Below are 12,584 nucleotides of genomic sequence, written 5' to 3' on the forward strand. Positions count from 1 at the left end.
CACTTTTTTGTACTCTTCTCCATTCTGCCTTTCCTGCCTTTCATTCTCTTCTTCACCTGTCTCCTGGTACTTCCCTTCTTCTTCCTCCTCCTCTTCTCTGTTCCTCCTGTTTTCTCCTTCCCCCTCCTTTTCCCTTTCTTCCCCTTCCTCCTCTCCTTCCTCTTCCTCTCCTTCCACCTCCCCTTCCTCCTCCCCTTCCTCCTCCCCTTCTACCTCCCCTTCCTCCTCCCCTTCCACCTCCCCTTCCTCCTCTTCTCCCTCCCCTTCTTCCTCTCCCTCTCCTTCTTCTTCCCCTTCCTCCTCTTCCCCCTCCTTCCTCCTCTTCACCCTCCCCTTCTCCTTCCTCTTCCCCTTCTCCTTCCTCCTCCCCTTCCCCTTCTCCTTCCTCCTCTTCCCCCTCCCCTTCTCTTTCCTCCTCTTCCCCCTCCCCTTCTCCTTCCTCTTCCCCTTCTCCTTCCTCCTCCCCTTCCCCTTCCTCCTCTTCCCCCTCCCCTTCCTCTTCCTCCCCGTCCTCCTTCCTCCCCTTCCTCCTCCTCTTCCCCTTCCTCCCCTTCCTCCTCCTCTTCCCCTTCCTCCTCTTCTCCCTCCCCTTCTCCTTCCTCTTCCCCTTCTCCTTCCTCCTCCCCTTCCCCTTCCTCCTCTTCCCCCTCCCCTTCCTCTTCCTCCCCGTCCTCCTCCCCTTCTCCTTCCTCCCCTTCCTCCTCCTCTTCCCCTTCCTCCCTTTCCTCCTCCTCTTCCCCTTCCTCCTCTTCTCCCTCCCCTTCTTCTTCCTCTTCTTCCCCCTCCCCTTCTCCTTCCTCCCCTTCCTCCTCCCCTTTCCCTTCTCCTTCCTCCTCTTCTCTTTCTTCCTCCTCCCCTTTCCCTTCTCCTTCCTCCTCTTTCCCCTCCTCTTCTCCTTCTTCCTCCTCCCCTTTCCCTTCTCCTTCCTCGTCTTCCCCCTCCTCTTCTCCTTCTTCCTCTTCCCTCTCCCCTTCTCCTTCTTCCTCTTCCCCCTTCCCTTCCTCCTTTTCCCCCTCTCCTTTCCCCTCCTCTACTTTCCCTCCCTCCTCTTTTTGCTCCCCTTCCCCCTCTGTTTCCTCCTCTTCCCCTTCTCCTTGGTCTCCTTCCTCCTCTCCTTTCTCCTCCTTCCCCGCTCTTTCCTCCTTTTCCCTCTCTCCTTCTTCCACCTCTCCTTCCTCCTTTTCACCTTCTCCCTCCACTGCTTCCCCTTCTCCTTCCTCTTTCCCTTCTCCCTCCTTCTCCTCCTCTTTCTCTTCTTCCTCTTCTCTGTCTTCCTCCTCTTCTTCTCCTTCTCCATGCTCCTCCTCCCCTTCTCCCTCCTCCATCTCTTGGGTTCTTTCCTTCTAATGGCCTTGCTCCCTCTCCTTTTGCTCCTGCTCTTTCCCATCCCTCTTCTCCCATTCCTCCTCCTCTGCTAGGTCCTTCTCTCCCTCTCCCGGCCTCGCCATTTCTCCTCCACCCTTGTCTTTCTCCCCCTTCTCCTCCCGCTCCTCACCTTGCCAGTGTTCTGCTCCTGAACTACCCTCCTCACAGGTTCCATCCCCTCTACCTTCAGGCCCATCCTCTGCTTCTCCCGCTGACTTTGCCTTGCCTTCACTCACCTCTGCTTTGTCTGTAAGGTCATCTGATAGGATCTCTGTTTCCTCCTGTCTTCCTCCATGCACCTTCACATTTTCCTCATTTGCTTCTACCTCTTGCTCCTCTATTCCATTTCCTTTTGAATCCTCTGCTCCTTCCTTCTCCTCTGGGATCTCTGACAAGCAATCACATTTAAAATCACACTTTGCCATGGATTTGGATATTATGGGTTTAGTCTCTTTTTCATTTCCTTGTTCAATCAATTTCCTGCCATACCATATGTTTTGGTCAGTTTCCACTTCATCATCCTCTTTCTCTCCACTACTAAATTCTATTGCCTCCGGCTGCTGGAATCCCATCAGCTATACCCTGCTGACTCTCACTTGCACCTTCCATGTAACGTCTGGCTTTTCTACTGATTCTCTTTCACTGTCAAAGATCACATCTTGCTTGCAACTTTCCCTTTTCTTAACAAAATCTTTATTTTCTTCACTCTCAGTATTCATACCTCTATCTGGTAAGTTGCCAAAGAAAGAACTCATATTTTTTGCACTCTTTTCCCTTTTTCTTAAATCCTTCATACCTGCTATTTCTGCCAGTTTAGTTTCCTTCTCACTGACTATTTCTTCTGCTTCTGATTCCTTCTGACTGTGTCCTCCATCACTTTCCTTTTCTATTTCCTTGGCATCAAGTTGATTATTATTTTCATGTCTAAATACCTCTTTTTGTAAACCCTCTCCATCAGTGTCAGCCTGAGGTCCCACCTGGCCTGAGTCATTACCTAGTTCCTCATCTGAAAATGCTTCGATAGGTGTAGCTGGTTGCGTCATGAAAATCCCTCATGACACATGTTGCTCACATGCTTTCCCTTCTTTCATTTCTGACATTTCTTCATATTCATCACTATCATCGTTTTCAGTAAGAGCTGTATGCTGCATCAGTTCCCCAATTGTTTGTTGTTTCTGTAATTTTTTGAAGTAATTATCATAGTCATACTACTATTAGTTTACAAGGACACCTTATCTACTTTAAGTACTGCCAAGATTTTACATTTTTATAAGTCTAGGAGAATAAAAATAGCAAATTTTACCAGATAGTTTGCTGAAGTTTTGTTTCTTTAAGGATCATTTGTGCCACTCTCTAGTCTGTGATACATCTAATTTTGATTTAGTAACATGTATCTGTGTTTAATTTTCAACTCGTACTACCTGCCTTAATTTTGCCATTAATCACAATACCATCAATATTTATTCTCTGCCTCTTTTCTCAATCCAAATCAATCCTTACATAAAACTTCGAGATTAATTTTGCAAGATGCTATTAAAAAATGTACACTTCTTGGCCTGGCACAGTGGCTCACACCTGTAATCTCAGCACTTTAAGAGGCCAAAGGGGGTGGATCACCTGAAGTCAGGAGTTCAAGACTAGCCTGGCCAACATGGTGAAAACCTGTCTCTACTAAAAGTACAAAAATTAGCTGGGAGTGGTGGCACATGCCTGTAATCCCAGCTACTCGGGAGGCTGAGGCAGGAGAACTGCTTGAACTCGGCAGGTGGAGGTTGCAGTGAGCCAAGACTGTGCCACTGGACTCCAGCCTGGGCAACAAGAGCGAAACTCCATCTCAAAGAAAAAAAAGTACGCTTTTCTTGTACATAGTACAGCTTAGTATATTTTTCCCACTTTCCCGATCATCTCTCATTTTCAAATTTTTTTTCTTGTGACGGAGTTTCATTCTGTCACCTAGTTTGGAGCTCAGTGGCATGATCTCAGCTTACTGCAGCCTCTGCCTCCTGGGTCCCAGCGATTATCTCACCTCAGCCTCCTGAGTAGCTGGGACTATGGGTGCGCGCCACCACACCCAGCTAATTTTTTTATTTTTAGTAGAGAGATGAGGTTTTACCATGATGGCCAGGCTGGTCTCGAAGTCCTGACCTCAAGTGATCTGCCCATCTTGGCCACCCACAGTGCTGGGATTACAGGCAAGAGCCACCACACCAGGCCTGACTAGTCCACTCCTAGAACTGAAGAAACTGCACATGAAATGTTTTTTATCTATAAACTAAATAATAACGAATATATTTTTCTTTTCTAAACAAAACCTTCATATGCGCTTTCAAATTTTTGACCTTCTTCCTTGTACTGATTATATTCTTTAATTATAATAATTTCTATAAATGAAAGAACACTAAGAGGAAAGACTATTAAGTGTAAAATGTAAGATTTGTATAAAAACTATGAAATCAAACACTGACATTTGAATAATGTATTAACAATATAAAAGTAATTTCCTGCTGGACCAAATAAGGCAAAACCAAATTGCTGATCTAAATTCTACAAACAAGCTAATGGATGCAAATATCTAATGAATTTGGGTCTCTGGATAGTAAAAACTCACTAATTCAAATTGTATAAACTGTGATGATTAGGCCTAGGAAGAGGTTCCTATTGTGCCAAAGAGATTATTAAAACATGACAAGTTAAAAATTAACAAGTTAATACACAGAAATAGTATAATAAATCTTTTATCATTTACTAAAGTAGGCCTGGTAGGGCCTTCACTTAAAAGGACTATAGAAAGTATAAAATATATGTCAGCTTAAAAGCAATTGCTTTCCGTTTCTGGTTGTTCTTGGTCTTGCTCTTTAAAAAGTCATGATTCTTTTAAGAGCCCTAAGAGAGGAAGGCCCGGTTGCCAGAACTGATTTCTAAAGGCACATGCCTTTCTTTCCCTAGCACAATAAAGCAGCCCAGAAGACGGAGAGCCTGGAGTCTAAGGGAAGTGGAAGGAAAGAAACAAGAAAGGTGTCTACTTGGAAGTATAGTCAGTCAAAAATCAGTCAATATTCATTGAGCTTCTACAACTGTGTTCGAACAGCTCTCCCATATTCAAAGGAATGCTGTTATTCACCATGCCTTTCAGTATTACAGATAGAACGAATGAGGACTAGTTCTAAATTTTAACAATTTGGCATGATTCTCCTGCACTTCAGTGACTTCAATGTTAAGAGTTTTAAACTTGAAAACATGTCAAAGACCCTACAAATAGAAATTAAATATTTTTTATAGTCTTCTTCCCTCAATTTACATTTCTCCAATTTATTTTCCTAATCCTCAAATCCCTCATTCATTCATCACACTAGTCCTTAAAGCCAGGAAAAGCAAAGGATTTCAGGGCAGGCCTTTATCTCTCTACGGTTGTGAAAACCACAGCCTATTCCCTTCTTTTGCTATTTGTTATTCATTAAAAGTCTCTCTTTCCTACCCATGAACAGTCTCTAATTTCCAAATGTTTAATCTTATTTTTATGCTATCAATTTCTTGATAAATTAAAGCCCAACCAAATATTGGGAAAGGTTATCAAACATTTTCACTAAAATCACAAAATTGTAAAGCTAAAAAAGGTATTAATATCATTCAGTAAAGTCAGCATAGTAATTCATTCAAAGTCATACTCAACCAAAGTCAGAGAGGCACTCTATCAATAAATGGTAGTCTTTTCCTACACATAAGAACTGCAATCATAACCTATGGCTTGACAGAAGGAAAAGTATGGCTAGTATAACTTAAGTTAGTGATCCCAAAGAGCAAATTTCAGCAATAAAATGCTTCCACTCTTGTTTCTTTACAGAAAATACATAACATCAGAACATGGCAAAATGGAGGTTATCTACATTGTATCCCTCTGTCTTTTAAATTCTAAAGTAAGTAAATGCTTATGTTTCTTGCGTTCTTTCCAAAAACCATCCAAAAAATTAACTTAAACTGCTCTTATCAACAATAATGAAAATAAATCTCCATATTATACCTTTTGTTTCTGAACTGGTGATAATTTTAGTGACTTTTCATTGGAATTCAGGCTCATAATGTGTGTCTGAAATAAATAAAAAACATATATTATAAAAAGAATACAGTATATATACTATGTGGTTGTACTATATATATAGTACAAATTTTATATATATGTGTGCATATATACATATATAATGAAGGGAAAACAGTTCAGATAGTAATAGAATCCACTCTCAATTGCCATACTAATGATGTGAGGATCAAAACAAATTTTATATGTGAATTATATCTCAATATAGTTGGTTAAAAATAACAAACAAAATAAGAAATAAGAAAGTGGTTTTCATGCATATAAGAGTATAGGAAGTATACACACATTCACATACACAATGAACTAAAATTCAAACTCATATTTAGATAAACAGATAGGAAATCATTACCATATTCAAGATATCAGTAGTTTCTCCAAGGCTTTCTACGGTTGAAGAATTATCTATCTCTGCTTCGTTGGTCATTTCATCTAGAAAATAATCTGAATGATTAAATGGGAAAAAGGAAATCCAGATTTCAACAGAAAAGTAAAAGGCAACTGGAGAGAAAACAGAAATTATTCTATAATATAAAGTGTAGGTATAATTTTACTAAAAGTCCTTTAGCCTCATGTCAGGGAAACTGAAAAGAATTCATTCACAGTGACACAGGTTTTAACATCTTTGTGAAAGTTTAAAAATGTTGACACCAATTAGATTACAATTGTTTCATTCATATGAACAGGCAAACACTATTCCTTTGGGATAAATAACTACCCAGGTATCGAGCACTGTAATAGCTAATCCTAAGAAGGGCCCCAACGACTTACATCCTCCTGGTGTTCATCCTCTTGTGTAGTTCCCTTGCACATTATACCAGGTTGGTCTGTATGTGCACAGCCAGTAAAATAAAGCAGACGTACCTGTGATAGCATTATAGCTTCTGTTTTGGTTATACACATGTATGCACCCTTGTCCTCGCTCTCTTTCTGTCTCTCTCCCCCTCCAACCCTGGCTACATACGTGTACTCTCTCTCTTTCTCTCCAATCACTTGCTCTGTAGGAGTCCATGTTGTGAGCATCTCAAGGAAATGAGGCCTCCTGCCAATGGCCATGTGAATGAGCTTGGAAGTGGATCTTCCAGCCTCAGTCAAGCCTTCAGATAACTGCAACCCCATCTGACAGTGTGACTGCAACCCTATGAAAGAACCTGGGCCAGAACCACCCAGCTAAGCTCCTGCTGGACTCCTGACTCTCAGAAACTGTGTGAAATAATAAATGCTTTTTGTTTTAACCTGCTAAGTTTTAGGGTCATTTTTAAAATGTAGCAACAGATAACTAGTATAAATACCTAGAACCTTTCACAGAAAACTGCAAGGTTATTACATCATAAAGTAGATAATTAAAAGTCATAGGCTCTACTTGACTTTACATTTTTCTCAATTTCTCACTATGCCTTCATTGACCACTGATACATTTGGAAGTAGCTCCGTAATGAAGTCTTCACTAAAAAATGACAGTCCACACTGATCCCTCCCCTTTAAATCCACTGAATTGAATGAGCAAATAATCATTTGGTATTTATTCCATGTGCGGTAATATGCAGAATAGCAACCTAAGTAATTGCTAATTCTTTTTTATTTTTTATCATCTATATTTAAGGTATAAAACAGATGTTTTGATATACATATAGTAATAAGTTTATTAAGTATTAGCAATTACAATTTTGTTGTTTGTTGTTAAAAAATTTTAACTGCCATGAAGTTATAGTCTATGAGAAATTACATCCGTATGTTGGGAAGCAGGAAAAGTTTCACTATGGAGGTACATAGAAGGATAAGTAGAATTCTGAGAGGCAGAGATGGAGGTGTAAGGGGAAGACAATGAAGCCCATTCCTAATAAAGCAGCAGAACAGTAGTCTGAGCAAATGAGCAGACGAAAGGAGTTTGTCTTGAAGGCTTACCAAGTGCCACAAACACATGCTTTTATATATGTTACACTGACCCTATGACAACAAGGAAGGTTAAGTATTATATTCTCATTTTGTAAATGAAGAAATTAAGTTTCAGTGACTGTTGGTGTCCAGTGTCAATCTTAGGTGTGTCTGACTCCACAGCCCTTGTTCTTTCCACTAAGTTAGACTGAAGAGATCAGTCTGATCAAAATTAAGAATCAGCAAACTTTTCTCTAAAAGGCCATATAGTAAACATCTTAGGCTTCCTGGGCCATATGGTCTCTGTCCTAACTAACCTATGACATTGTAGCAGAAAGCAGCCACAGACAATACATAAAGGAATGGGTATGGCTTGGTTCCAATAAAACTTTATTTGTAAAAACAAGTGGCCAGCTAGATTTGGCCCAAGAGCCACTGTTTGTAGACTATCATAATACGTTACTACCATAAAACTACCTATTACAAAATGAAGATTGTAAGGAAAAGAGTATTGAGAGATAAAGCTAGAATTGGGAATTATATAGGAAAATTAACACTTATTTTCATAATTAGGAATTCACTGAAGACACTGGAGCACATGTAAACTGAATTGCACCTTAGGAAGATCACTGTGGAAAGTGTTACGCAGGACAGATTGGAGAGGGCAGAGAATATAGGTTTGGAAAATACATAGCAGATTATTTAAACTGATGGCCTTGTCTCAGATTTGACTGAGAAAACAGAAGTCATCATATCTGATCCACTTGATCTCCTCACCAACAAACATACACAACTACCTATATTTGTACCCAAGTTCTCATTTGCCTGTTAAAATGTAGGATGTGTTTTTCTTGTTACCAAAGACCACTCTCTATGCTGGCCCCTCCTGTTTTGCAAGAGCTTTACAACTTTGGTTATACTTTCTCTCCTCTGTGCTATCTCCCTCTCCAGGACTACTGGCTCATTCATTACCATACAAATGTGCTCCAATATTTTCTATTGAGCCCACATCCCCCTCTAGCTGCCAGACCATTTCTCTGCTCCACTTCATTGGCAAATACACAAACGAATTATCTGCTCATCTTATCTCCTCTTCATTTCCTCATTTCCCATTCATAACTGACTCTTAACACTCTGGCTTCTTCCCTGATCTTCCCCTAGAACTGCTCTTGTCGAGGTCACCAGTAAACTCCATTATACCAAATCCACTGGATACTTCTTTGAGCTATTTTCCCTTGATCTTTGAGCAGTACTTTGCATTCACGACACTACACTGTCCTAATTTCCCACCTCCTGCCTTACTGGCTGACAAAGCTGAGGAAGGCTTCTTTGCCAGCTCTTCCTTCTCTACCTCTCAAATATTAGACGTTCTTAGGGCTGCATTCTGGGCCCTCTTCTCTTCTGACTCGACTCTCTAGCAGGTGATTTCACCAACATCCATGGATTTTATTATTATTTTAAATAGAGAGAGGGGGTCTTGCTATGTTGCCCAGGCTGGTCTCAAACTCCTAACTTCAAGCAATCCTCCCACCTCAGCCTCTCAAAATACTGGGATTATAGGCATAAGTTACCATGCCCATCTCTTTTAAATACCATCTCTATGTTGATGGCTTCCAAATGTATATTTCTAGTCCAGGGCTCTCTTCTAAACTTTAGGCTTGTGTTTCAACAATCAGCTTGATATTTCTACTTGGATGCCTCACACATATCCAAGGCTTGGTTCTTAATTTTATTCCTCAAATGTGTCAAGCTTCCTCTTGCTTAGAAATCATCCTTGATTCCTCACTTTAATTCACACCTATGTGTGGTGCATTCATAAGTTTAGCAAGTCCGGTTGGTTTTTATGTCTATAATGTATTTCACATCGTCCCTCTTCTCTTTTCTTTTTCTTTTCTCCATCTACGCTGCAAACACCTTGGTCCATACATTATCACCTCTTGCAAACGGCTCACAAGTACTCTTCCTATTTCTAGTCTGGCCTCTGTATAATCTATATGGAGGTAGAAGTGATCATAATCATCTTAAAGTGGAAATAGGACTGGAATACATTAGTCTACTGCTTAAAATCTTTTAATGACTTTCTATTGCACTTAAGAAAAACATTCATATCAAGTAGGTCTTCATGGCCTATAAAACCATAAATAATTTTTCACTCTCTTTCTCCAATACCGCTTTGTCTTACCATTTCTCTCACCTTCTAGCCCCACTGGTTGTCTTTTTCTTCTTAACTGCCTCCAAACCTTTGCCTATATTATTTTCTTTGCCTATATTATTTTATTTGCCTGAAATACATCTATTCTCCTTGTGTAGCCATCCCTTTCTTATCCTTTAGCTTAAATGACACCTCCTTAGTAAGACGTATCCTGATATACTTTTCCTCCATTATAAAGACTGAAGTCTGTGAATGATTTAGAAAATGTCACAGTATATGTTAGACACAACTTTCAAAATAAGTTTTATTAAGAAGAGAGTGTTAGCAGTCACAAGAAGACAAGAAGAGATGGCATTTCCTTTTGATCTAGCTACAAAATCATGCATATTTTCACATTCAAATCTCTGGGACTGAGAAACAATTTTCTCTAAACCATAAATGTCTTTTTTCCTTGTACACACTACACATACTGCTTGTCAGAATCTACTACTTTTTCCATGTCCAGGGCTGAAGAGTACCATTAGACACTGATTCTTATTTCAAAAGAAAACATACAAAAGTTGTGGGTCAGGTGCAATAAATCAGCTCATTACTAAGGTCCTAGTTAGATATAATATCCCATTCCCATAGCCCACAATTCTTACCTGAGTTCCCAATCCTATATTACCTCAACCCTTTGCCTAGCTTCCGGATCTCAAAGGTACAAAAATTATCTGTTTCTAGACCCTGATTCTTAGTCCCTGATGACAGGTTCATCTTCTTAATTTCAAATTTACTGCTTACTTTCTGATCTCCTGGTCCTGGTTTCTTGTCCTACCCCTATCAAATAGAGAAGTATGTTGGCTATTACACATAAAACTGCTATGAATCTTCAAAAAAAAAATATGTTTTGAAACTTCCAGTAATTTTCAGAAAAGGAATGTCTCCTTCAAAAATTATTTGCCATTTACTTCAAAAAATATATGTCATTGGAACAATAATTTTAAAACACACGAGAATCCCTAAATTTGATTAAGAGAGACTATTCCCTCTTTAGACATCCTGCAGTAACATACCGACACTCCTAAGATACACAAATATCTGTAAAGAAAATTAGTCAGAATAGGTATAGCATAGTGAAAGAGCTGGGATTACAACTTAAAACGTGAAATCTGTATCTAACAGGTAGTGAGGTAAAGGTATTAATATTAATCATAACAACATTTACTGAGGTGTTTCTAGAGGTGCTGGGCTCAATGCTAATTATTTTATATGCCTGATCTCACTGAATCCTCTTAATCACTCTCTGAAGTCAGTATTATTAAATCAATTTCAAAGCCAAGGAAACTGAGGCTTAGAGAGGTTAAGTAACTTTCCCAAAGTCAGTCACACAGCTAGTAAATGTCAAAATTGGCATTTGACCCCAGATCAATTTAACTCCATATTCCATGCTCTTCACCATTATGTTATACTGCCTACATATAGAATTTCACATAGATCCAGAAGACCTGCATTCAAATTCTGACCACTTCATTTATAAGCTGAGTGACCTTGAGCAAGTCACTTGATCTCTCCAAGCCTTGCTTTTCTCATCTCTGAAATGAGGACTGTAACTCCCTCCTAAGTTCATCGAGTGGTTTCAGGGTTTAAAGGGGATACAGTTAAGGAAGGTGCTACGACTGTTACCCACTGCTCTATAAAGATATGCTGCTGTGGTTACATGGCAGTCTTGGGGCACCGATGGTGCTTTCTATTTGTAAGGATATTCCTGGATTTGAGTTCAAATGAGGGATGTTAGGCTCTAACCAGGGAGAGAACAATTTAAATAACTGGAGAAAACATCTTAAGATAAACATAAAAACAGGAATAAAAGGCACATTTATCCTGAGAGCAGACAGAGTAGCAAATGTTACCTGGTTCCTCTGGGCGCATGAGGTCCTGTTCAGATAAGACACTCGGTAGGAGGTTACTCTCAGAACAATGTGCAAAGACTGAATTGGGGGGAAAACAAGCAGAAAGGCCAAGAGTCCCTTCTATTGGAGGTAGTGTTCTCATCATTGAAATAGAATCTGGAGACCTCTCCTTTAAAATAAGCAGGTTAAACAAACTATTAAATGATGTTATAGATTTAATATTGATATAAACCTTCCTAAAAGTTGCAAAAATATTTAAGAGAAAGAGTTCAAAGTATGCCAACACTCCACAGCATTTACTTCTCAATTCCCAAAGGCTCAAAAACATTTTGTTCTGTTGTCTCTGTATCTTAGTTGCTCTAAATTTCAATTTGGAAGCTTTATTTTTCACATAACGGGGGAAAAGTGTGTGTGCATTTTCTCCACACTCCCTAAGAAACAAAAAATTACTTAGAAGATGTAAATTAATAACAACTACAAAACACTGATGGGGTATTTGTCAACTTTTCCATATATGCTTTTTCAAACAAAACACCAGACTTAACCTTTTTACTTCAAAAGAAATATGCTGGCTATTACAAATAAAACTGCTAGGAACCTTCAAAAAAACATGTTTTGAAACTTAGAGTAATTTTCAAAAAAAGGAATGTCACCTTCAAAAATTATTTACCATTTACTTTAAAAAACATATGTGCCATTGGGGCGGGGCTTGATGGCTCACGCCTGTAATCCCAGCATGCTAGGAGGCCGAAGCTGGTGGATCACTTTAGGTCAGGAGTTCGAAACCAGCCTTGGTGAAACCCCGTCTCTCCTAAAAATACAAAAAAATTAGCCGGGCATGGTGGTGCGTGCCTGTAGTCCCAGCTACTCAGGTGGCTGAGGCAGGAGAATTGCTTGAACCCAGGAGGTGGAGGTTTCAGTGAGCCAAGATTGTGCTAGTGCAACCCAGCCTGGACAACAGAGTGAGACTCTGTCTCAAAAAAAACAAAAAACAAAACAAAAAAACCCCAAAAAACAAAACACACACACACACATATATATATGTCATTGGAACAATAATTTTAAAACACAGAAGAAAAATCTCTAAATTTAATTAAGAGGGAATATTTCCTCTCTCTACTTGAAGTTCCTTTGTTTTCCCATTTCATTGTTTATAGTGTACAATCTTCCACTGCTCATGAGGCTTAACTGAAAGACAAAAGAATGTAGC

General features: G+C 39.6%; 1 protein-coding gene across 1 annotated transcript in view; it reads right to left on the reverse strand.

Annotated features, from left to right (window-relative positions):
* Nucleotides 1-12,584, reverse strand: part of LOC106996533 (X-linked retinitis pigmentosa GTPase regulator-like) — a 61,354-nt gene that overhangs the window by 17,852 nt on the left and 30,918 nt on the right. The window contains 5 exon segments of the mRNA XM_077945490.1: nucleotides 1,602-1,753; nucleotides 2,360-2,540; nucleotides 5,384-5,449; nucleotides 5,808-5,887; nucleotides 11,375-11,543. Of these exon segments, the coding sequence (XP_077801616.1) occupies nucleotides 1,602-1,753; nucleotides 2,360-2,540; nucleotides 5,384-5,449; nucleotides 5,808-5,887; nucleotides 11,375-11,543 (648 nt within the window).

Source organism: Macaca mulatta, chromosome 9 (genome assembly GCF_049350105.2).
Source record: "Macaca mulatta isolate MMU2019108-1 chromosome 9, T2T-MMU8v2.0, whole genome shotgun sequence".
NCBI classification, from domain to species: Eukaryota; Metazoa; Chordata; class Mammalia; order Primates; family Cercopithecidae; genus Macaca; species Macaca mulatta.